This window comes from Rhinoderma darwinii, chromosome 1, assembly GCF_050947455.1.
Source record: "Rhinoderma darwinii isolate aRhiDar2 chromosome 1, aRhiDar2.hap1, whole genome shotgun sequence".
Taxonomy (NCBI): domain Eukaryota; kingdom Metazoa; phylum Chordata; class Amphibia; order Anura; family Rhinodermatidae; genus Rhinoderma; species Rhinoderma darwinii.
Genome location: NC_134687.1, coordinates 484,820,341 through 484,847,683, shown reverse-complemented (window position 1 = coordinate 484,847,683; position 27,343 = coordinate 484,820,341). Strand labels below are relative to the sequence as shown.

The 27,343-nt window shown below is 43.1% G+C and overlaps 1 protein-coding gene across 1 annotated transcript in view; it reads left to right on the top strand.

The window, feature by feature from the left end:
- TMEM116 (transmembrane protein 116) overlaps positions 1 to 27,343 on the top strand; it is a 99,129-nt gene that overhangs the window by 35,502 nt on the left and 36,284 nt on the right. The window contains exons 2-4 of the mRNA XM_075854774.1: positions 808 to 854; positions 15,127 to 15,190; positions 15,994 to 16,116. Coding sequence (XP_075710889.1) covers positions 808 to 854; positions 15,127 to 15,190; positions 15,994 to 16,116 — 234 coding nt within the window. The remainder of the gene's footprint in view (positions 1 to 807; positions 855 to 15,126; positions 15,191 to 15,993; positions 16,117 to 27,343) is intronic.

The window sequence follows — 27,343 nt, the reverse complement described above, 5'->3', positions numbered from 1 at the left end:
TACTGTTTTTACCTTACAAATAGAAACCACCATTATGGATTAGGTTTGTGCCCAACATGACTCAATTTGTCTGTGTTGACACCTGTTGCTTCTATTAACATCTTAGGGTATTTTCACAAGTAGCGTAAATAGTGCAGATTTTCCGCAACGGATTTAGTCGTGGAAAATGCGCAACATAATACAGTAGCAGCAAAGTGGATGAGATTTGAACAAATCTCATCCACACGCTACGTAAATGCTGAGCTGAAAACCGCTCAGAAATTGACCTGCGGTGCGTTTTTTATTAATCTGCAGCTTGTCAATTTTATTTGCAAAAAAGCAGCTTATGTGTTCCAGATTTTCCCCGTTGAATTCAATGGGGAGGTAAAACCCGCAACATATAGCAGATTTGTTTTCTGCGGCGGAAAAGCAGCGATTCTGCCGCAAAAAATGCAACTAAAATAAATCATATACTTACCCAAAATTCTATGTTTCTTTGTCCTGGCCGGCCTCCTAGGATGACGTTTCATCCCATGTGACCGCTGCAGCCAATCACAGACTGCACATGTCATGTTTTTCCCCTAAGCGACTATACTGCTGCAAACTAAACAGGAGCCTATTTAACCTGTAGCTTTTATTCTACAGTATTACATTTAAAACTGTTCACTATTATTGGTTTTGTACCATTACATTGATGTGCAATTAAATTTTACACAAGTACATGGTACAGTAGTTTTACAAGGTTATGTTAAACAGCACTATTTATGCATATTTTTATTGCTGTGTCACAGCTGTTACTAATGTTGGTAACACTTTCCCTTTCTGCAGGTATACAGTAATGTGAAATGGATACAAGTGGTTACTTCAATGCTAAGGTACTAGTAACAACATAAATTACGAACTGAACAAAAACGTAAATCGATGCTAGAATTATTTCCTGGGTTAGTGCCATTGATCAAATTATCATTCATTTTTCACTATGATTTATTATTGTTATTATTATTATTATTATTATTATTAGTAGTAGTAGTAGTAGTAGTAGTAGTAGTAGTAGTAGTAGTAGGAGCAGTAGTAGTAATAATAATATATAATTCATAATTTATAAAAATAAAACAAAAAGATAGTGTTAACTTTCATCTTGTGAGCTGAAAAATAATAAGTATGATTAGGATAAACTACATATACATCTAGTGCATGGTTTAGCAAAGGTCATGGTTTATTGGGGAAGATGGCCTTATTTGAGTTCTAAAGAGTCTGCCTTCCTGGGCAAGTAGATTGGATCTTGGTTTATCAATTACCGCTTGTTAAAGTTTCTTGGTTTTTGAATATTAGGCTGGATTCACACGAGCTTGTTCGGTCTGTAAAGGACGGAACGTATTTTGGCCGCATATCCCGGACCGAATACACTGCAGGGAGCCGGGCTCCTAGCATCATAGTTATGTATGACGCTAGGAGTCCCTGCCTCGCTGCGGGACAACTGTCCCGTACTGTAATCATGTTTTCAGTATGGGACAGTAGTTCCACGGAGAGGCAGGGACTCCTAGCGTCGTACAGAACTATGATGCTAGGAGCCCGGATTCCTGCAGTGTGTTCGGTCCGGGTGTTGCGGTCGAAATACGTTTCGTCCTTTACGGACCGAACCTGCTCGTGTGAATCCAGCCTCACTTTTGTGATGTGTTGGAGATTTCTTGGAGTGTAGATAGATCCATCGATAGATAGATAGATAGATAGATAGATACAGTGGCGTAACTACCGTCGTAGCAGCCGTAGCAGCTGCTACGGGGCCCGCGGCATGAGGGGGCCCGTGTCGCCCGCCGGCACGGGCCCCCACCATGGCCGGCGGCTCCGCTAGCAGCCGCTATGGCTGCTACAGTGCGACGCCACTGAACACTACGGCAGAGCAGGGAGGTATCTCCCCGCTCTGCCATTAAACAAAAGACATGTATCCCCTATCCACAGGATTGGGGATACATGTGTGATCGCTGGCAGCGATAGGGAGAACGGGGGACTGAAAGTCCCCTGAAGTTCTCCATCACAAACCTCGGACTTCCGGGGTCTGTGTCGGCAGCTACGTAGAAATGAATGGAGCGCCGTTCGCATGCGTGACCAGCGCTCCTTTCATTTTTATTGAGCTGCGCAGACGCCAGAAGTCAGAGCTTAGTCATGGAGAACTTCGGGGGACTTTCGGTCCCCCATTCTCCCTATCGCTGCCAGCGATCACACATGTATCCCCTATCCTGTGGATAGGGGATGCATGGCGTTACCTACAGGGGGGGGACACGACACTGCATGGCGTTACCTACAGGGGGGACTCTGCATGGTGTTACCCTACAGGGGGGGACTCTGCATGGCGTTACCTACAGGGGGGGACTCTGCATGGCATTACCTACAGGGGGGGGGACTCTGCATGGCGTTACCTACGGGGGGGGGACTCTGCATGTTGTTACCTACAGGGGAGGGACTCTGCATGGCGTTACCTACAGGGGGGGGACTCTGCATGGCGTTACCTACAGGGGGGGGACTCTGCATGGCGTTACCAACAGGGGGACGACGACTCTGCATGGCGTTACCTACAGGGGGGGACTCTGTATGGCGTTACCTACAGGGGGGGACTCTGTATGGCGTTACCTACAGGGGGGGGACTCTGCATGGCGTTACCTAAAGGGGGGACTCTGCATGGCGTTACCTACAGGGGGGGACTCTGTATGGCGTTACCTACAGGGGGGCGACTCTGTATGGCATTACCTACAGGGGGGGGACTCTGTATGGCGTTACCTACAGGGGGGGGACTCTGTATGGCGTTACCTACAGGGGGGGACTCTGTATGGCGTTACCTACAGGGGGGCGACTCTGTATGGCGTTACCTACAGGGGGGGGGACTCTGTATGGTGTTACCTACAGGGGGGGACTCTGTATGGTGTTACCTACAGGGGGGGACTCTGTATGGCGTTACCTACAGGGGGGGGGGGACTCTGTATGGCATTACCTACAGTGGGAGGGACTTTGCATGGCGTTACCCACAGGGGGGGAATCTGTATGGCGTTACCTACAGGGGGGGGGGACTCTGTATGGCGTTACCTACAGGGGGGGGACTCTGCGTGGCGTTACCTACAGGGGGGGACTCTGCATGGCGTTACCTACAGGAGGGGGACTATGCATGGCGTTACCTACAGGGGGGGACTCTGCATGGCGTTACCTACAGGGGGGGGATTCTGCATGGCGTTACCTACAGGGGGGGGACTCTGCATGGCGTTACCTACAGGGGGGGACTCTGCATGGCGTTCTCTACAGAGGGGGCTGTATGGCGTTATCTACAGGGTGGACTCTGCATGGCGTTACCTACAGGGGGGAACTCTGCATGGCATTCTCTACAGAGGGGGCTGTATGGCGTTATCTACAGGGGGGGCTGTATGGTGTTATCTACAGGGGGGGCTGTATGGTGTTATCTACAGAGGGGGCTGTATGGTGTTATCTACAGGGGGGGCTGTAAAAAAGGCACTATCTACAAGGGGGGGGGGGGGTTGTGTGACACCCAGGGGAGGGGGGGCCCCAGTCAAAAGTTTGCTATGGGGCCCAGTCTTTCCTAGTTACGCCCATAGATTAGATAGATAGATAGATAGATAGATAGATAGATAGATAGATAGATAGATAGATAGATAGATAGATAGATAAAAACGGGGTCATTACATTTTAAAGGGATTCTGCATAAATCTTTACTTATATTATAAAGTGTGAGCACATTTAAGTATGTACTCTGTCAAATTTTGCTGCTGAAAAAAGCTACTAAGCACATTGTAAGTAAACGGGAGATACATTTGTCCCCAGTGTACATGCTTCTGAAACAGTCTTATAGAAATCCTGCAGAGAACACGGGGGATCATTTCCTGCTGAACTGCTCCATTTTTAGCTGGTGGGCGGCTTAGTGGGTCGGACTCACCATAGGGGGCAGATAGGGGAGGCTCCAGACACAGTAAGGAGGAGAAGTGGGGAATGGCTGATCTCCTGGGACACATATAGAATAATTCTTTATATATTTCTCAGTATCAATTGCAGTATGGGATTAAATAGGAGCAAAGGAGGAGATTAACGGAGGAATTGCTATGATATTTTTTTTTACTTTTTGTTAGGGCTGGGCAATTAATCGAAAACTTATCGAAATCGAAATTCAGCTAAATTAATCGACGTCATCATGCGAATTTTGGTTTTATCAATTATTTTTTCCTTGTTTAAACTGTATATGCATCTTCAGGACACAGATACAGTTGAATCCAATGGTAAAGCAGGAAGCCGTAAGGTCCCTGCTCTACCATTCACTTTGTTTCGCCGGACGCGAGGCAGTGACATCATCGCGCCTGTCTGCGCCGTGCCGCACAAACCAGAGGAGTAGAGGGATCTGCTCTACTCGTCGTTGGAACGTGGTTAGGTGAATATGTATATTATTATTTTATGAGGCATTATACGGCGTGGGGGTAGCTATGGGGGCAGTTATGGGGGCATTATGTTGTGTGAGGACAGCTATAGGGGCATTATACTGTGCGGAAGTCAGTTATGGAGCATTATACTATGTCGAGGCAGCTATGGGGGAATTATACTGTGTGGAGGGCAACTATAGCGGCATTATAATGTGTGGGGAGCATTATGGGGGCAATATACTGTGTAGGGGCAGTGTCAGGGGGATTATTATATACAGTATTATACAGAAGGCTTAGGGAATAAATATGAATTCAATTAATCGTAATTGAGGTTACATGTTCAATTAATCGTGATTTTGATTTAGGTCATAATTGCCCAGCCCTACTTTTTGTGCATTTTGTATGTTTAGTGTTCCTTCAACCCCTTAGTGACCAGCCCATTTTAGGCCCTAATGACCAAGCTATTTTATTCGTTTTTCTATAGTCGCATTCAAAGAGCTATAACTTTTTTATTTTTTCGTCTACATAGCTGTATGAGGACTTGTTTTTTTGCGAGATTAGTTGTACTTTTTAATAGCACCATTTTAGGGTACATAGAATTTTTTAATTAACTTTTTTGGGGGGATTATAAAAAAAACTGAAATTCCACCATTGTTCTATGCGTTTTAAATTAAATAACATGTTATCTTTATTCTATGGGTCGCTACAATTACAGCGATACCACATATGTAGAGGTTTTTTATGTTTTACGACTTTTGCACAATAAAAACACTTTTGAACTAAAATTATTTGTTTTTGCATCGTTGCTTTCCAAGAGCCGTAACTTTTTTATTTTTCCATCAATGTAGTGATTTTTTCGGCTTGTTTTTTGCGGGACGAGACGTAGTTTTGATTGGTACTGTTTTGGGGTGCATGGGACTTATTGATTGCTTTTTATTATTACTTTTTGGGGGGGCAATGGAAAATAATTGCAATTTCGCCATTGTTTTTTGTGGTTTTTTTTTTACGGTGTTCACCTTGCGGTTTAAATTACATATTAACTTTATTAATTGAGTCATTACGGTCGCGGCGATACCATATATGTGTACTTTTATTTATTTTTTACACTTTTACTAAATAAAACCACTTTTTATGAAAATAAATGGTTTGATTTTTTTTTTTTTACTGTAATTTTTATTATTAATCTTTATTTCACATTTATTACTTATTTTAGTAGTCTCACTAGGGGACTTTACTGTGCGATCTTCAGATCGCTGCTATAATGCTTTGGTATACTTAGTATACCAGAGCATTATTGCTTGTCAGTGTAAATCTGACAGGCAATCTATTAGGACATGCCTCCGGCGTGTCCTAATAGTCATATGTCCAGGGCAGACCTGGGGGCTTTTATCAAGACCCTGGCTGCCATGACACCCCATCGGAGACCCGCGATTGCATTTGTGGGCCGCCGATGGGTGACGGGGAGCTCACTCCCTCTGTAAACAAGTTAAATGCTGCGGTCGCTATTGACGGCAGCATTTAACAGGTTAAACGGCCGCGATCTAAGTAAACTTCGATCGCGGGTGTTGGAGCAGGAGCCCAGCTGTCACCAGACAGCAGAGCCCCGGCTCCAGCCTGCACAGGACACCCGTGCAGGACTTAGATTAGGCCACCGTGAAAGGGCGACGGCCTAGCCTAAGGCCCCTTAGTGACCAACGTGAGAAGGTGTATTGGTGGTCACTAAGGGGTTAAATGAGTATTTCAGTTTCAGCAAATAAATCGAATTCTTTATATAGTGAAAGTTTATAAAGTTTGCTAATATACTTGCTGGATCAATTTCTCATCACTACTTGCTGTCCTTCTGCAGAAACTTTCATTGGTTAGTTCCTGGGAACAAGAATCTGTCCTGGTCATGTGGTGATCGCACAGGTGTATGGCTTTTTACAAGACACAGCTCTGATACACGTAGCGTACTGTGAGGCTAGATTCACACGAGCGTATGAAACCTCTCACGTTCTGCACTCCTGCGGGATGCGTTATCACGCAACCCCCATAGACTAGTCTGTTGAGAAATGCATGAAGCGCAAAAAAATAGGACATGTCCGATTTTTTTAACGGACCCTTCACACGGTCCATTGAAACAACGGTCATGTGAATGGCCCCATTGAATTACACAGGTCCGTGTGACGACCGTTGTTTTAACGGCTGTCACACGTACGTAATCAACGTTCGTGTGAATAAGGCCTAATAGTAAACAGTGAAGGTTCCTAATTGGTAGGAAGCAAAGCTCTTGAATGCTGCAATGAATTGATACAGAAAGTATATTGAAAAAGTGTATAACTTTTCATAATACACAGAATAATTTATATTTGCTAAACAGTATTATCCTTTAATGCAAGCAGGCTTTCGCATGTACTAGTTTGCAGTCTGTATTACCATGCACACTCTTTAGCAGTTGTCAGCAAGAAAATTTTATCACAAAGCATACTGCAAAGTATATTACACTACGTTAATGGGGTATTCAAACAACAGATATTTATGGCAAATTCCTAGGTTATGCCATAAATTCCTGATAGGGGTTCCAATGCTGGCAGTGCCCTCTGTAGATACTGCCACAGTGCCTTCTGTAGATAATGCTACAGTGCTCTCTGTAGATAATGCCACAGTGCCCTCTGTAGATGCTGCCACAGTGCCCTCTGTAGATGCTGCCACAGTGCCCTCTGTAGATGCTGCCACAGTGCCCTCTGTAGATACTGCCACAGTGCCCTCTGTAGATGCTGCCACAGTGCTCTCTGTAGATGCTGCCACAGTGCTCTCTGTAGATGCTGCCACAGTGTCCTTTGTAGATGCTGCCACAGTGTCCTTTGTAGATGCTGCCACAGTGCCCTCTGTAGATGCTGCCACAGTGCCCTCTGTAGATGCTGCCACAGTGCCCTCTGTAGATACTGCCACAGTGCCCTCTGTAGATGCTGCCACAGTGCTCTCTGTAGATGCTGCCACAGTGTCCTTTGTAGATGCTGCCACAGTGTCCTTTGTAGATGCTGCCACAGTGCCCTCTGTAGATGCTGCCATAGTGCCCTCTGTAGATGCTGCCACAGTGCCCTCTGTAGATAATTCCACAGTGCAGAGTAGTCCGTGCAGTAAATGCGGACAAAAGAAGGACATGTTCTATCATTTCTACGTCACGGACACCCATCCGTAAAAATACGGAAAGGTGTCTGTAGCCCATAGAAATTAATGGGTCGGTAATTGTACATCAGGCCTTAGTGTATGCTCACATGGGTCTTTTCTGTCCCAGAAATATCAGAGAATATAAGCACCACATCGCGCTTATTTTGGTGCAAATTTACATCCTGCGAAAAACAGCCCACAGAAAAAAATATATATATTCATGACCCCTGGCGCTTCCATATTAACACGTCCCTGCTTCCCTGGCTGGTCTCTGTACAGGTGGCCTCCTGTGATAATGTTTCGTCATATGTGACCGCTACAGCCATTCACAGGCTTCAACGGACACTTCTGGCTAAATCTCATCACAGTAGGCCGGCTATACAGAATATTGCTGTGGGAGCGCTAGGGGAGGTAAGTATAGTCCTTTTTTTTTCATTTTAAACTCAGTGTTTTGTGTTATTTATTTGCGGATTTTGCTTCAGATAGGCAGCTAGCCCGAAGCAAAATCCGCAACAATGGACATTTGTTGCGGATTTTGACTTTCGCCATTGTTGTGGATTTAAAATCCGCTCTGCACGTACTATGAGCTGATTTTTTTCCGCAGCGTGTGGATGAAATTTGTTCAAATCTCATCCACTTTGCTGCTACTGTAAATGCTTCAGAAAAGCTGCATTGAAATTCTGCACAGAAAACCTGCAGCACATCGGCCCCTTGTGAACATACCCTTACACTGACATGGCTGTGCTAGCTAGAATTTCTGGGAGAGAATGCATGCTGCCTTTCCTGTGTCCAGGAGCTGGTTAACATGAGGCAGAGGCAAGGCTATACACAGAATTGAAGAAGGGTTTTCTGATAATATTTTAATCGGTCTATATGGCTACAAAATAGTAAAATTAAATGATGATCCGCCTACCCTGAAGGTTCTGTCTTTTAGAATCTGACCTGTATGAGAATGTAAGTCATAACAATGTAAGCAGTACAACACAGTAAAATAAAACCTTTTTCAGCAACGATTTTTCTGCGTTCCTGCGTCGCAGCAACCTGCTAGTACTCATCAAGCTCATATAGTGTTTAATAGAGCTTTCTGGGTGGATGGCTCATCATGTCACATTGCTCAGCTCAACATATGTCAGTTCGAGCATAAATACCGCTGAATATTTGAAATGCCATCATTGACAATGCATCCTGCAGGTATGTTTCACGGAATAGTCAATATGAAGAAATGTTCACAATTTTTAAATACCTATAAAATGCTCCGAATAGGTGACAAAATGTTGCATTGGTGAATAAAGATTTGTTTTTACTGAGTTCGAGTGCTGTCATTCCTCTATTAGGCATCATTTACACGAGCGTAATATACGCGCGTGCGACGCGCGTGCTTTTCACGCATGTCGTACGCACCTATATTAGGCTATGGGGCAGTGCAGAAAGTGTGTGAATTTTGCGCAGCGCGAGTGCGTTGCGTAAAACTCACGACATGTCCTTTCTTTGTGCGCTGTTCGCACATCACGCACCCTTTGAAGTCAATGGGTGCGTGAAAACCACGCAGGTCGCACGGAAGCACTTCCGTGCGAACTGCGTGATTCGGGCAACAGCTGTCAAACTCTGAATGTAAACAGAAAAGCACCACGTGCTTTTCTGTTTACAAACATCCAAACGGAGTGTCCTAATGATGGCGGCTGCGCACACGCTCGTGTAAATCAGGCCTTATACTATATAAATGTTGATAAAGAGAACTAATTGGATAACTGCAGACAGAATTAACTAAACCAGTATCAATTATGTTATGTTTAACCCCTTAATGACCAGCCTATTTTAGACCTTAATGACCAAGCTATTTTTTACGTTTTTCCATCGTCGCATTCCAAGATCTATAACTTTTTTATTTTTGCGTCGACATAGCTGTATAAGGTCTTGTTTTTCGCGGGACAAGTTGTATTTTTTAATAGCACCATTTTGAGGTACATATTATTTATTGATTAACTTTTATTAACTTTTTTTGGGGGGGATAGAAAAAAATCGGAAATTTCGCCACTCTTTTTTGCGTCTTAAATCAACGGCGTTTACCGTGTGGTATAAATAACACAATAAGTTTATTCAGCGGGTTGTTACAATTGCAACTATACCAAATTTGTATAGTTTTTGTATGTTTTACTACTTTTACACAGTAAAAACGCTTTTTTTTCAAAATTGTTTGTTTTTGTGTCTCCATATTTGAAGAGCCGTAACGTTTTTATTTTTTCGCCGATTCAGTTGTATGAGGGCTTTTTTTTGCAGGAAGACTTGTAGTTTTTATTGGTACCATATTGGAGTAGATGCGACTTTTTGATCACTTTTTAATCAAATTTTTTTAAAGTCAGGATTCACAGAAAATAGCAATTTTTCCGTGGTTTTTTATATAATTTTTTACGGCGTTCACCGTGCGGGTTAAGTAATGTAATAGCTTTATAGTCGGGGTCGTTACGGACGCGGCGATACCAAATATGTGTAACTTTTTAACTTTATTTTGGTTTTTTAATAGTAAAGCAGTTTGTGAGGGGAAAAAGTGGGTTTTTCATTTTTTTTCACATTTTTTTTTAATTCACTTTATTAAACTTTTTTGTTTAACTTTTTTATTAGTCCCACTAGGGGACTTCACTATGCGATCCTCCGGACAGGCATTAACACGGACAGGCATCTGCTAGGTCATGCCTGCGGCATGATCTAGCAGGCATTCATTACAGGCAGACCTGGGGGCCTTTATTAGGCCCCCGGCTGCCGTTGGAGACACAGACACTTGGCGATCTTATCGCCGGGTGTCAGTGAGATGAGAGGGAGCTCCCTCCCTCTCTCCAAAACCACTTAGATGCGGTGCTCGCTATCGAGCACCGCATCTGAGGGGTTAAACGAGTGAGATCGACACTAATATCGCTCTCTGAGATTTGACAGCTCCTTGCTCTGTTTACTTATTCCGATGCCGCGACGTAAAAAGTCTATGGCATCGGAATAAGGCCCGTTAGTGTCTGACGTAAAAAGACTATGGGCCGGTCACTAACGGGTTAAGGAATTTTACGGAAACAATTAACTAATTTCTATTTCACTGCAAAATGGAAATGTAGATAACGATATTCAGGGGGCATTAATAGATAAATTGAGAAGCGTCGAAGTGATTAAAAATAAAAAACAGTATTGGAAAACCCCTTTAAGTGGTTATCCATTATATAACATTATTGCCCTAACTAATCAGCATAACGAAGGGGCTCTTCACTGCAGTAGCTGATACAGCGACACCTTTGTCTATTCGGCTATTTTTGGTACTCCAGCTCAGCTCCATTCAAGTGAAGGAGGCTTAACAGGAGCTGAGCTGCAGTACCAGATACAACTGCATGAATGAGAGCAGCAATGAAGGGGATCTCCTTTAACCCCTTAATGACCAGTCTATTTTAAACCTTCATGACCAAGCTATTTTTTAAGTTTTTCCTTTGTCGCATTCCAAGAGCTATAACTTTTTTATTGTTGCGTCGACATAGCTGTATAAGGTCTTGTTTTTTGCGGGACAAGTTGTATTTTTTTAATAGCACCATTTTGGGGTACATATAATTTATTGATTAACTTTTATAAACTTTTTTTGGGGGGGGAATAGAAAAAAACCCTGAAATCTTGCCACACTTTTTTGCATCCTAAATATACGCCGTTTACCGTGTGGTATAAATAACACAATAACTTTATTCAGCGGGTTGTTACAATTGCAACGATACCAAATTTGTATTGATTTTTTATGTTTTACTACTTTAACACAGTAAAAACACTTTTTTTTCAAAATTATTTGATTTTGTGTCTCCATATTTGAAGAGCAATAACTTTTTTATTTTTCCGCCGATGCAGTTGTATGAGGGTTTTTTGTTTTTTTGCGGGACGATTAGTAGTTTTCATTAGTACCAGTTTGGAGTAGATGCCACTTTTTGATCACTTTTTATGAATTTTTTTATGGCAGGTTTCACAGAAAACAGCAATTTTTGCAATGTTACTAGTCCCACTAGGGGACTTTGCTATGCGATGATCCGATTGCTTTTATAAAACACTGCAATACTTCTGTATTGCAGTGTATTACTTCCTGTCCGTTTAAAACGGACAGGCATCTGCTAGGCCATGCCTCTGGCAGGCGTTCACTACAGGTCTTTATTAGGCCCCCGGCTGCCATAGAAGACACAGACGCTCGGCGATCTTATTTCCGGGTGCTGGTGGGATGAGAGGGAGCCTCCTCCCTCTCTCCAAAACCACTCAGATGCGGCGCTCGCTATTTAGCGCCGCATCTGAGGGGTTAAAAGTGCGACATCGATACTGATATCGATCTCACACGTTCGAGCAGGGATACCCCCAGCCCTCAGCTACCTCTGGTAGCTGAGAAAAGGAAGATTTAACGGCTCCCTGCTTTGTTTATTTATTCTGATGCAGCGCTGTGAAAAGGTGTATTCATCAGAATAAAGCCCATTAGTGGCCGCCGTGAAAAGGCTTATTGGCGGTCACTAACGGGTTAAGTTAATTTAAACTGTTAAATGGAACAACGAAAAAAGGATTTAGTTAAAGAGTACTAGTCTACTCTCCTGATGTGTCTGTTTTAGTAAATACTTTTATTCCTCTTGAAATAACAATTCTGGAACACCTGTTTTTATTTATTGATTTCACTTTGCTTAGGGTGTGTTCACATCAGCGTTAGGTTCCATTCAAAGGTTCCATCAGATCTTTCCTTCGGAGGAACCCACCAACGGAAAGGCAAACGGAAACCATAGCTTTCCGTTAGCATTTCCATTGATTTCAATGGTAATGCTTCCATTGCAAATGGTTTCTGTTTGTCTCCATTCCGTAAGGTTTCCGTTTTGGCGGAATTAGTAGCGCAGTTGACTATGGTTGTTCCTGCTATTGTTCCCGTTTGGCTTTCCGTTGATGGGTTCCTCTGACGGAAAGGTCTGACGGAACCCATCAACGGAACCTAACGCTGATGTGAACAGGCCCTTATATAGTGACAACATACTCTGCAGCGTTGTACTGAGATCAGTCAACATTCACATCACTGACCCCAATGGCGCTCAAAATCTTATTTCCCTATCTCAGACACACACGCACTAGCGCCAATTTCATAGGAACTCTAACTGTATGTTTTTGGACTGTTGAAACAAGACTACCTGGAGAAAACCCACACAAACACAGGGAGAACTTATAAACTCCATGCAGATGTGTTACTGTTCCCCTTGTCAATAGGGTCTATCCAGGGCCGGCCTTAGGATAGATGGTGCCCCGTGCAAAATTATCTTTTGGCGCCCCACTCCATCATAAAAAATGCCCCATAAAAAAGTATAATGCCCCTTTAGTGCCCCCATACAGTATAATAATAATAATAATATTTAACCCCTTCAAGGACACAGTATTTTGTCCTCTAATTGTGCCCACACAGTATTATGACCCCCTAAGTGCCACACACAGTATATTGCCCCCTGTGGTGCCCCTACACAGTACAGTGTCTGTTTAGTGGCCTCCACACAGTATAATGCCCCATCCCCTGGCTGCCACACACAGCCCCCACCCCTTGTAGATAGTGCCCCCTATAGATTGGGCCATACAATATAGATTGTGCCTGTAGACAGTGCCATTATCCCCCATCTCCTCCTTGTAAACAGTGCCATAAAGCCCCCCACCTCCCCCTTGTAGACAGTGCCGCACAGCCCCTTGTAGGTAGTGCGACACAACCCCCTTGTAGGTTGTGCCACACCCCACCTGTAGATAGTGCCACACAGCCCCCTTGTAGGTAGTGCCACACAGCCCCCTTGTAGATAGCACCCCCCCTTCCTGTAGATAGTGCCACTGTAGCTCCTTGAGGTAAGCGGAATCCCCCTGTGGCTGGGGATTCTGCTCCCGGACGGAGCGCTTGATGTCTCTGTCCATATATGTCTCCGTCCATATATGGAGAGTGACATCAGGGGCATCTCCTGAAGCGGAATCACCATCCACAGCGTTGCCGACGCTGTTATCGGGGATTCCACTCCAGGAGAAGCCCCTGACGTCTCTGTCCATTTATATAGCATTCTTTTGCACAGATGGGTGAATAAAAATCCCTTTTTTTCACCTTTGGAGTACTGTCTCTATTTCTATTCTGTCTGTCCATTTATAGACAGTGACGTCAGGGGCTTATCCTGGAGCCTACTCACTGCGCCAGCATCGCTGTGGACGGGGATTCCGCTTCAGGAGTTGCCCCTGATGTCACTGACCATATATGTTCAGGCATCAATCGCTCCGTCCAGGAGCGGAATCCCCGGCCACAGGGGGATTCCGCTCCTTCAGGGAGCTACAGTGGCGCTACTGACAGGAAGGGGGGTGTTGGGAGGTGCCATCTACGGAGGCTGCGAAAAATCTCCTCCTCACATGCACTTCGCGTGGTGAGGAGGAGGAGAGAAATCACAGCCCTGGAGGGTTCTCGCTGCACCCCGGTTGGGCTCCACTGGCCTAGTAGATAGCAGAGCAGGGAGATACCTCCCTGCTCTGTTATAATGTTCAATACTATCTGCGTCCTTAGGACGCAGATACCACCGCTGTGGCGTTGCTACCGCTGTAGCAGCCGTAGCGACTGCTAGCGGAGCCGCCGGTCATGGGGGGGGGACATCCTGGCTGGCAGCGGAGGTGCCCTCATGCCTGGTATCGCCACTAGCAGCTGCTTTGGCTGCTACAGCGGTAGTGACGCCACTGAGAGAAGAAGGCCCTTTCCGCCCGGGCGCTTCTGAAACACAAGCAGAGTAAGGGAGCCAGCGTAGCGCTCCTCTTCCACCTGCTGGAGTGATGCCCCCTGTGCAATGGCACAGGTCGCATACCCCTAAGGCCTGCCCTGGCTCTATCCCTACACAATGTGACACTATCAGTACTGATTACACAGCGTCAGAGTGGGACATGTCACATTGACAAGTAGAATGGTAACACTCAGTTGTCAGTTTTTTCATACGTTTCCAGGAGGAATAAAAGAGCAATGGCACAACCTAGATTCCAATGAAAAGAGTCAACAGAATTGTAATCTTATGAAAAATGCAAGTATTTACTAAAACAGACTTATCAGGAAAGCATATACCGGTAGGTCATGTTTAATGTGTTATATGTTTCCTTATCCCTTACTAAGGCACTACACTCATGCTAAGAGAGCCTTCTTTACGTTGTGACAACTAGGATTTGCCAAAACCATAAAATGAAGTCCTAAGACTTCAGGTATATGATTGCAACGTAGCCCCCATACACCAAGGGCTAGATGAGTAAGGGGGACTTTTCAACTGATATGTAGTTCATCAGAGAGCCGTCAACTGATGTTGTCCTTGATCCCCTGATTGGAAGTGCTTTAAATTTGTTTATACATATAGATAACCAATCATTAGGTATAGTTGTCCTTTTTAAAGTTTTTTTTTTTTTTTACTGTTTTTAGGCTAGCCTGATAGTGTAGAATATGGATATTGTAAGAAATAAAATGCAGATGTTTACTTGGAAGCATTTTCTTATTGTTAGTGCTTTTGATATACAAACACTGCTTAGTTATTTAAATATCTAATTGTATATTTTCATGTTTTCTCCTTAGCATTGTAGGTTCTGGCTCAATCATTGGGTACGCTGTATTTCAAAATGCTGTCAAATCCCCAGAGGTGAGGCTCTTGGAAATGTATGTGAAAAGTGTTGTAATTTCTTAAACGTATCTCTAAGATGATGTCATCTCTCCTGACATGTCTATTTTAGTACATGTATTCCCCATAAAATAACAATTCTGGATAGTTTTTTCTTATAACCTTGCGTTGTATTGTTCCTCTGTTATTTCTCTTGGAAATTTATGAATAAATTGACAACTGGGTGTTATCATTCCCCTTGTCAAAGGGGTGCGTTCCTACACACTCTCGGACACACCCTTTAATGGTAACATCCAATATATTCATATATTTCCAGGAGGAAAAGCACAACTTATGAATTATGAAAAAAAAAAGGTTTCAGAATTGTTATTTCATGAGGTATAAATTATTTACTAAAACAGACATGTAAGGAGAGGCAACAGTTTATTCCCATCTTAGAATGTTATGGCATATCACTGGCATATGGTGGAAAAAAAACCTTTAAAATAAAAATTCACTTATATAAACTTTAATAAAGAATAAAAGCATCACCTTTGTGTGGATGTGAAAAATTATTAGGAAATGTACATAATGTTTCTTCCATTTCTTCAGTTAGTCAAGCTAAAACAAGCAGTGGTTTAAGAAGAATATCTCCATTCATTGGAGGTCCTATATTGTTTTGTAAGATCAGTTGACTAACCAACACCCAGATCCATTTTTGATTAGGACTTATGGAAATTAATATTTCCACCAGATAGATCGTCCTTCCTGATATTCTTCTGCTCACTTGATGTAAGCATAATGTGAGTGCAGGCACACTACATTATTATTTTTTTCATTCTCAGGTTCGGCCGCTCTTTTATCTTAGTGTATCTGACTTACTTCTGGCTTTTTGCTGGCTCCTTGGGGCTGTCCTGTACAAACCATATACCCATATGCAATGCTTCAACCTCCAGGCAGTGGGCCAGGTAAGCACATACTATTTATGGAGACTCATTTGTAAGGCAATGTTCATTGAGTGTTTGAAGCTTTCTGACACGTGACATTCATTTGAATGTGTTGCACTCATTTTGGTTAATAAATATTGTAAAACTGATTTAATAAGATGTTTTTCATAGGCTATAGAGAAATTCCATAATTATCTAGTCCTTCATACTTGCCTATGTTTTTATTAAAGTTTTACAAAATTGTATTGTTTTTTTAAAATACAGTTAAAGAGTTATTCCCATCTCAGACATTTATGGCGTATCCAACAAGTGCTGCTCGTCTATTTCTGTAACTCCCAAAGAACATAACGGAGAGAGCTACGCGCATGTGTGACCACCTCCCCACATAATCCCCATCTGAAATAACCAGCCACCGGGAGGGTGAACCTCATTCTCGATATAGGTGGGGGTCCGAGAGCTGGGACCTTTATCTATGAGACATTTTTTAAAGTTACACTTAGCTTAAAGAGGCTCTGTCACCAGATTCTCAAACCCCTATCTCCTATTGCATGTGATCGGCGCTGCAATGTAGATAACAGTAACGTTTAGTTTTTTTTAAAACGTTCATTTTTGGCCAAGTTATGAGCTATTTTATATATATGCAAATGAGCTTTGTAATGGACAATTGGGCGTTTTATTTTCGTTATGTCCAACTGGGCGTGTATTGTGTTTTTAACTGGGCGTGTTTACGTGTATGACGCTGACCAATCAGTGACCAGTCAGCGTCATACACTCCTCTCTTTTCTGTGAGATTCCAGCAAGCCACTTGTAATCTCGCGAGATCACGGAGCTAAACGAGATTTCGTTTCCCTTGCTAGAAATCTCAAAGAAAAGAGTCAGAAGTGTCAGGATTCTGAATACACATGACGTCCAGGCTGGATTTCATGTGTATTCATTATCAGGACACTTGATTAACATTAATCTCTGTGTATGCGGCTGCACATCGCTGCTGTGTAAATGAATGGAGAGGAGTGTATGACGCTGACTGGTCACTGATTTCTATTGAGACTGTAAAAAATATCATTAACTAATGGCAGTCCATAGACACCTTGTAACACACAATTGTCTGCTTTGTATGTGGTGACTACATTAATTAAAAATATCTTAATATTAGTGACGTTAATAAAGTTTTTTATTATTTTTATATAATTATTGCAACACAATTAGTGGGAGTAAACTGTTGGATTGTGTCTACACAATCCTGTTGTTTAACCCCTTAATGACGAGGCCATTTTGCGCATTAATGACCAAGGATTATTTTTCGTTTTTTCACTCTCGCATTCCAAGATTCGTAACTTTTTTTTAATTCCGTCGACATAGCCGTATAAGGGAATTAAAAGTTTTTTTTGCGGGACAAGTTGTATTTCTCAATTGCACCAATTTTGGATGCATATGATATATTGATTAACTGTTATTAACTTTGATGCCCCTGTGTCCAGGTAAAATTTTCCATTTGTGATATGCACTTCTTTAAACGATAATATCTTTGGAACCGCTTTGAATATCACAACTATTTTTAGTCCTGATTTACACGAGCGTGTGCGTTTTGCACACGCAAAAAAAGCGGCGTTTTGCGTGCGCAAAATGCACTTAACAGCTGCGTGTGTCATCAGTGTATGATGCGCGGCTGCGTGATTTTCGCGCAGCCGCCATCATTATGACACTCCGTTTGGATGTTTGTAAACAGAAAACCACGTGGTGCTTTTCTGTTTACATTCAGAGTTTGACAGCTGTTGCGCGAATCACGCAGTTCGCACGGAAGTGCTTCCGTGCGACCTGCGTGGTTTTCACGCACCCATTGACTTTAATGGGTGCGTGATGTGCGAAAAACGCTGAAATATAGAACATGTTGTCAGTTTTACGCAGCGCACTCACACTGCGCAAAACCCACAGACTGTCTGCACTGCCCCATAGAGTAATATAGGTGTATGTTTTTAATTTTTATTATGAGCAGACAAATCACTAAAAATGTTAAAAAACACCTTTTTTGTAATTTTAAATATACTGTACACCGCATTCCAAATTATTATGCAATTGTTATTTTTCGCTGATTTTCCTAAATAGTCGATGCAATTGACAGTCAGTATAATCTTCAAGCCATCAACCGTTGGAGTATAATTCAAATTTTATTGAACAAATCTCCTAATGATAACAGATTTTTTTTTAGTAGCAAAAAAAACTCAAAATGCACTGTTTCAAATTATTATGCACAACAGAGATCAAAACATTTTAAAGGTTGTAAAGAGAACTAAAATGGTCATTTGTTGAATTTGCAGCATCAGGAGGTCATATTTACAGAAAACAAAAGCTCTTTCAACCAAAAAAAACCTTAGCAGGCCAAGTTACATGTTAACATGGGACCCCTTCTTTGATATCACCTTCACAATTCTTGCATCCATTGAATTTGTGAGTATTTGGACAGTTTCTGCTTGAATATCTTTGCAGGATGTCAGAATAACCTCCCAGAGCTTCTGTTTTGATGTGAACTGCCAACCACCCTCATAGATATTTTGCTTGAGGATGCTCCAAAGGTTCTCAATAGGGTTGAGATCAGGGAAACATGGGGGCCACACCATGAGTTTCTCTCCTTTTATGCCCATAGCAGCCAATGACACAGAGGTATTCTTTGCAGCATGAGATGGTGCATTGTCATGCATGAAGATAATTTTGGTACGGAAGGCACGGTTCTTCTTTTTGTACCACGGAAGAAAGTGGTCTCATAAACTCTACGTACTTTGCAGAGGTCATTTTCACACCGTCAGGGACCCTAAAGGGGCCTACCACCTCTCTCCCCATGATTCCAGCCCAAAACATGACTCCGCCACCTCCTTGCTGACGTCACAGCCTTGTTGGGACATGGTGGCCATTCACCAACCATCCACTACTCCATCCATCTGGACCATCCAGGGTTGCACGGCACTCATCAGTAAACAACATGGTTTGAAAATTAGTCTTCATGTATTTCTGAGCCCACTGCAACCGTTTCTGCTTGTGAGCATTGTTTAGGGGTGGCCGAATAATAGCTTTATGCACACTTGCAAACCTCTGGAGGATCCTACACCTTGAGGTTCGCGGGACTCCAGAGGCACCAGCGGCTTCAAATACCTGTTTGCTTCTTTGCAATGGCATTTTAGCAGCTGCTCTCCTAATTCTATTAATTTTTCTGGCAGAAACCTTCCTCATTATGCCTTTATCTGAACTAACCCGTCTGTGCTCTGAATCAGCCACAAATCTTTTCACAGTACGATGATCACGCTTACATTTTCTTGAAATATCCAATGTTTTCATACCTTGTCCAAGGTATTGCACTATTTCACGCTTTTCGGCAGCAGAGAGATCCTTTTTCTTTCCCACATTGCTTGAAACCTGTGGCCTGCTTAATAATGTGGAACGTCCTTCTTAAGTAGTTTTCCTTTGATTGGGCACACCTGGCAAACTAATTATCACATGTGTCTGAGATTGATTACAATGATCCAAAGAGCCCTAAGACACAATACCATCCATGAGTTTAATTGAAAAACTAATAATTAAATGATTATGACACTTAAATCCAATGTGCATAATAATTTGTGTATGACGGTGTATATTTATCTATATTATATGTATATAGATGTGTATATATATATATATATATATATATATATATATATATATATACACACACTGTGAGCGGAGAGTGAAGAGGGCTATAAGGCTATATTCACACGACGTGAAAAAAAAGGGCAGTTAACAACGGATCAACTGTCAGTTTTTCATGGCTGTTTTGCACCAATGTGTCTCAAAATTTGAATCCATTTCCTGGCCTTCTGACTGTTTTTCACTGCCATTTGCCATCCGTTTTTCATGGATGTTAAAAATATAGATGAACTTTATTTGTTAGGGTTTTTTTTTGTCCCAGCCACCTGAAAACAGCACAGTGTCCATGTAGATAGTGACGCAATACCACTGTAGATAGTGCCAGTGCCCACATAGATAGTGCCGACTGTAAATATTGCCACAGTTCCCACTGTAGATAGGGCCCACATAGTGCCACACACAGTGCCCATGTAGATAGCGCCAGTGTCCCCTGTAGGTAGTGCCCATATAATGCCACAGTGCCCATGTAGATAGTGCCACACCCCATTTATATAGCACCCCCCTGTAGACATTACCACACCCCCTGCAGATAGCGCCACCCCCTGTAGATAGCGGTAGCCCCCTGTAGGAGCGGAATCCCTCTGGCCTGGGATTCCGCTCCTAGAGGGAGCCCCTGATGTCTCTGTCCATATATGGACATTAACGTCAGGGGCTAACTATAAAAGCAGAATCCCCTGCCTGAGCGTCGGCAGCGCTGTGGCCAGGGATTCCGCTCCCGTATTAGCCCATGACATCACTGTCCATATATGTATAGTGACGCCAGGGGCTTCTCCAGTAGAGGAGTCCCCGGTCAGAGTGTCGGACGGGGATTCCGCTCCTAGACAGAGCCCCTGACGTCACTGTCCATATATGGATAGTGACGCCAGGGGTTTCTCCAATAGCAGAATCCCCGGCTATTTACACCCGGGATGGAGAGATGTCGGGGGCTCCCTCTAGGAGGGGAATTCGCAGCCAGAGTGCTGGCCAGGGCGGGGATTCCTCTCCTAGAGGGAGCTTAGGTGATGCTATCTACAGGGGGTTTTGCTCTATCTACAGGGGGTTGTGTGTGGCGCTGTCTACAGTGGGGGGTGTATTCTTGGGCTCTTAAAACCCCGGCAGACATGAGAGTGCAGCGCTGTTCACACTGAAGCAGCACTGCACTCAATAAACCCCGTTCCAGGCTGCCAACGTTTATATATGTGACAACTGCACGGGGCATCAGCAGTTGGAACGTATAGGAGAGAATTGAAAACAAACAGCTATTCCAGCATTGATTTTCGCTTTATAAATTTACGCCGTTCACTATGCGGCGTAAATAACATGTTACCTTTATTCTATGGGTCGGCATGATTACAGGGATACCAAATATGTAACGGTTTTGCCGTATATGTTTTCCTACACTTGCAATATAAATCTCCTTTTTTTTAAAAAATAAAACAAAAAACGTACTTGTTTTTGCATCGCCGCATTCCAAGAGCCGTAAATTTTTTAGTTTTCCGTCGATGTAGCCATATGTGGACTTGTTTTTTGGAGAAGAAGGTGTAGTTTTTATTTTGGGGTACATGGGACTTATTGATTAACTTTTATTTTATATATGTTTATGTGTTGTTTTTTTTGACACTTTTACTAAATATATCCACTTTTTTGGGGGAAAAAAAGTGTTTTTATTTTTACTGTAATATTGAACTTTTTTTTTTGTCCCATTAGGGAACTTCACTTTGCGATCTTTTTTTTAAATCATGTAAATTTTTATTAAAACAAACAAGTTTTCCATTTTTCACAATACTAGCGCATCCCACCCACTACAAGCACTTACAAGTACATGCAGTGAGAAAAACACACACAAGAAACATAAAACACACCTCCCCCAAACCGCCCCCCCCCCAAACCCAGTGCACTTGATAGAAAACTTCCCTTCAATCCGTATAAACAATTTTGTCATCAAATAATTTAGCAGTTCACAAACAGACATTTTATTGACATCATCCTTCAATTTTAGACTTAGTAATTTCCTATTAGTACAGCCCCTTCACATTTAGTTTTTTATCTAAACAATACTACTACCTATACCTCTATCTCTCGTCAGTGCAACAGAGGCCAACCCCGAGTCGTCCAACCAAGAAGCCCACATCTCCTCATATTTTTTCAAAGCACTCCTGTAAAGGATCTGCCAGGCACAGCTTCGGGGTTAACGCCCATAGATAATCAGTCTGCACCTGCTTCTATGTCTGTGAGACTGACTCCATCTTCCACCACTCAGGGTGGCAGGCTTAGGAGTGGGAGAACCTATCACAGCCTGACCAGATGGAGCTAGCTCCCGCCCTCTGTCTATTTATACCTGCCTTTCCTGTTCCTCCTTTGCTTGTGATTCTTCTCGTTTGGTTTCCTGGCCCTGCTGCAGCTTCTTGTTCTATTGTCCTTGCTTCATATTGACCCCGGCTTGCTGACTACTCTCCTGCTCTGCGTTTGGTACCTCGTTCACTCCTGGTTTGACTTGGCTTGTTCACTACTCTCCAGCTCTGCGTTTGGCACCTCGTACTCTCCTGGTTTGACTCGGCTTGTTCACTTCTCTTGTTGCGCACGGTGTTGCCGTGGGCAACTGCCCCTTTCACCCCCTAGCTCTGTGTACCCTTGTCTGTTTGTCTGTCGTGCACTTATTGAGCGTAGGGACCGTCACCCAGTTGTACCCCGTCGCCTAGGGCGGGTCGTTGCAAGTAGGCAGAGACTGAGTGGTGGGTAGATTAGGGCTCACTTGTCTGTCTCCCCACCCCCGTCATTACAACTCCTTTTTAAGTATATAGGTTTTTCCATGGATACAAGCCAATTCACTTTAGCAATGTACTCTGATCATGTGGGAGGTAACTCCTGCAACCATCACTGAGCAATCAGCTTCCTCGCCATGTAAAGTAAACGAGCTATTGCAGTTTTAAACCGCTCCGACCCCAGTAAATCATCGACATAACCTAGAATACATACATATGGCGTCAATATAATCCCAGCAGAGTACACTCCGTTAATGGCACTCACAACCTCCCTCCAAAAAGTGTCAAGTTTTGAATAGGACCACATCATGTGTATGAGATCAGCATTATGAGTTTTACATCTATTACACACGGGGCTCTCTCTCAAGCCAATATCAAATAAGAACTGAGGTGTTTGTGACAATTTATCTAATAATAATAATAATAATAATCTAGGGGTGTATGCCACTATATCCTGCCATTGCCCATCCTCAATAGGACCAACATCCCTTTCCCATTTGGCTTTGGCCCCAAGAGGAAATTGAGAATGCTCTCTGTCTAACAAGTAATTATATACCATTGAAGTAAACCCCTTAGATTTCATCGTATCCCCAATGAAATTAACAATTGGATTTATAGTACACATGAGAGTATCACCCACAGTAGTCTCCTTCCCTAAAGCATGTTGTATCTGCAAATATTCAAAAAAAGGAATCTTTCGGCAAAGCGAACTCAGATTGCAGATCAGAGAACATTCTCATATCCCCCCCTTCATACAGCTGAGCCAACCACCAAATGCCCTTGTACTTCCATCTCCCGAAACCTTCCAAACTCGCAACTTCCGGTAACCACAGATTATTCCAAAGAGGAGTGACCTGTGTATGGCCCTGTATTACCAAGAGGTCCTTCACCTTCCCCCACACTTTATGTATTTGATACAAAGTGGGCATTCTGTTAGCATGAGTCTTAAATTTACCAATTTCTAAAGCAGCAAACAATCTATTACACTGTGTGTACTGATGTAGCATATCTAGCGTAGAATCATGTTCTTCCAACCCCCATCCCCTTAAATGCAGTAATTGTGCTGCCAAATAATAAAACCCCGGATTAGGAGCTGCCAACCCTCCGTTAGTTTTACTACGTTGTAAAGTGTCCAATCTTATACGTACATGTCCCTTTTTTCATATAAGATCTCTAAACAGTCGATTAATCATCAGAAAAAAGCGTTGGGGTATCCAAACCGGGGAATTATGTAAAACATACAGCAATTGAGGCATCCATACCATCTTAAGGAGATTTGTTCGCCCTATTACAGACAGAGGTAACCCACACCATGCCACCAATTTAGTCCGAAACTTAGCCACAAGAGGATCCAAGTTCAAATGTTCAAATTCTGTCAGTACTGTTGATATCCTTATTCCTAAATATTTAATAACAGAAGCACATTGCAGAGTCCAAATCTAAGTCCACCAACGGCTCATCTATCAGAAGTAAGTCAGATTTTGTCCAATTGATACATTACCCGGAATAAGACCCGTATTGTTGGATGACACTTATTACCGTATCCAGCGTTTGACCCGTATCACCTAAAAATAATAACATTTCATCAGCATACAAGGCTATACGTTCTTCCAGTGCGTCACAACGAAAACCCACTATACCAGGATGATTTCTAATATTAGACGCTAAAGGTTCTATGCCAATTGCAAATAAAGGACACTCTTGACGAGTACCTCGACCCAACCTAAACACATCAGTTAAAGCACCATTTACCCGTACACGAGCCACAGGAGATCTATATAAAAGACGCACCGAAGCTATGAAATTTTCCCCAAACCCCATGCGTTCTAAAACTTTCCATAAAAACTCCCACTCTATCCTGTCAAAGGCCTTGGCCACGTCCAAGGAGCAAATAGCACGTTTCCCAGGACTTTGCGATCTTCTGATCGCTGATCTAATGCTTTGGTATACTTAGTATACCAAAGCATTATTGCCTGTCAGTATAAAACTAACAGGCAATCAATTAGGCCATGCTGTTGCTGAAGGCAGACCTGGGGGCCTTTTTTAGGCTCCAGGCTGCCGTGGAAGCCCATTGGTGTCCCGCGATCTAGTCGCGGGGTGCCAATGGGGTGACAGAGGCAGCCTCCACTCTCTGTCAAACACATTAAATGTCACTATTGACAGCAGCATCTAATGGGTTAAACTGCCGGAATCAAAGTGCTTCGATCTGGCTGTTGTGGCTGGAGCCAGGCTGTGTATAACAGCCGTGCTCCTGCCACTGATCTCGTGGGTACAGTGGCAGTACCCACAAGATCAGTGCGACGGATATACAGTGAAGGAAATAAGTATTTGATCCCTTGCTGATTTTGTAAGTTTGCCCACTGTCAAAGACATGAACAGTCTAGAATTTTTAGGCTAGGTTAATTTTACCAGTGAGAGATAGATTATATAAAGAAAAAAACAGAAAATCACATTGTCAAAATGATATATATTTATTTGCATTGTGCACAGAGAAATAAGTATTTGATCCCCTACCAACCATTAAGAGTTCAGCCTCCTCCAGACCAGTTACACGCTCCAAATCAACTTGGTGCCTGCATTAAAGACAGCTGACTCTAACCTCTACAACATGGGCAAGACCAAAGAGCTTTCTAAGGATGTCAGGGACAAGATCATAGACCTGCACAAGGCTGGAATGGGCTACAAAACCATAAGTAAGACGCTGGGTGTGAAGGAGACAACTGTTGGTGCAATAGTAAGAAAATGGAAGACATACAAAATGACTGTCAATCGACATCGATCTGGGGCTCCATGCAAAATCTCACATCGTGGGGTATCCTTGATCCTGTGGAAGGTGAGAGCTCAGCCGAAAACTACACGGGGGTAACTTGTTAATGATCTCAAGGCAGCTGGGACCACAGTCACCAAGAAAACCATTGGTAACACATTACGCCGTAATGGATTAAAAACCTGCAGTGCCCGCAAGGTCCCCCTGCTCAAGAAGGCACATGTACAGGCCCGTCTGAAGTTTTCAAATGAACATCTGGATGATTCTGAGAGTGATTGGGAGAAGGTGCTGTGGTCAGATGAGACTAAAATTGAGCTCTTTGGCATTAACTAAACTCGCCGTGTTTGGAGGAAGAGAAATGCTGCCTATGACCCAAAGAACACCGTCCCCACTGTCAAGCATGGAGGTGGAAACATTATGTTTTGGGGGTGTTTCTCTGCTAAGGGCACAGGACTACTTCACCGCATCAATGGGAGAATGGATGGAGCCATGTACCGGAGCTGAAGATCCGAGTTGTCAAGCGACAGCCTCGAAATCTTAATGATTTACAGATGATCTGCAAAGAGGAGTGGGCCAAAATTCCATCTAACATGTGTGCAAACCTCATCATCAATTACAAAAAACGTCTGACTGCTGTGCTTGCCAACAAGGGTTTTGTATTAAGTATTAAGTCTTGTTTGCCAAAGGGATCAAATACTTATTTCTCTGTGCACAATGCAAATAAATATATATAATTTTGACAATGTGACTTTCTGTTTTTTTCTTTATATAATCTATCTCTCACTGGTAAAATTAACCTAGCCTAAAAATTCTAGACTGTTCATGTCTTTGACAGTGGTCAAGCTTACAAAATCAGCAAGGGTTCAAATACTTATTTCCTTCACTGTATATCCAACGCTATGCACGAACTAGCTCCTGCTTAGGATGGATATATCCGTCGTTAGGGTTTAAGAGATTCATGGGCAATACATTGTCACTGTGAAGGCTTAGGGTCAGTTCACACGTTGCGTAAATACTGCGGATTTTCCGCCACGGAATTAGTTGCGGAAAATCCGCAGGAAATACAGTAGCAGCAAAGTGGATGCGATAAAACAATTCTTATTCACACTCTGCGTAAATAGTGAGCTGTGTGGAATTTTGTTTCAACAGAGAGTGTGAATGGTCCGTGAAAAAAATAGGACGTCTTATTTTACTGCGTGTCACGCATCCCTCCATAGACTAATCTATGGGGGATCCATGACAACGCGTACAGCACGGGTACACATCAGTCATGAAAAACATTCGTTTTTCATGTCCGAGGTGGGCTATGTTTGTGTGAATGTAGCCTAAAGGTATGTTCACACGGCCTATTTTCGGACGTTTTTTGGGCCGTAAACGGCCGAAAAATTGGAAGCAGAACGCCTCCAAACATCTGCCCATTGATTGCAATGGGAAAAACGGCGTTCTGTTCCGACGGGCCGTTTTTTTACGCAGCTGTTTTGAAAAATGGCCGCGTAAAAAAACGGCCGCGAAAAAGAAGTGCAGGTCATTTCTTGGGACGTTTTTGGAGCCGTTTTTCATAGACTCTATTGAAAACAGCTCCAAAAACGGACGTGAAAAACGCAGCGAAAATTGCGAGTGGCTTAAAAAAGTCTGAAAATCAGGAGCAGTTTTCCCTTGAAAACAGCTTCGTATTTTCAGACGTTTTTGAGTTTGCATGTGAACATACCCTAATGGCAGGTTCAGACGTGGCGGAATTGCTGTGGAATTCCGCTGCGGACAGTCCGCATTGGAATTCTCCTGCGGCCATTTTTTAGATTTGTTTCAATACATTTTTAGGCAAGTTAGTTCAGACGTTGCGGAAAACTCAGCTGCGGACCATAGGCTGCGGTGCAGAATTTTCCCTCCGCAGCGTGCACTGTCTGTTGAGGAGAAGAAGCGGAATTTCACTGCGTATTTCACCCTTTGCAATGCAAAAACTGAAATCTGTGGCAAGTCCGCTGTGATATCCACAACGTCTGAATTACCTGTGAAATATGCAAATGTTGGTGCAGATTCGTTGCATAAGGGCAAAGCCCCACGTGGC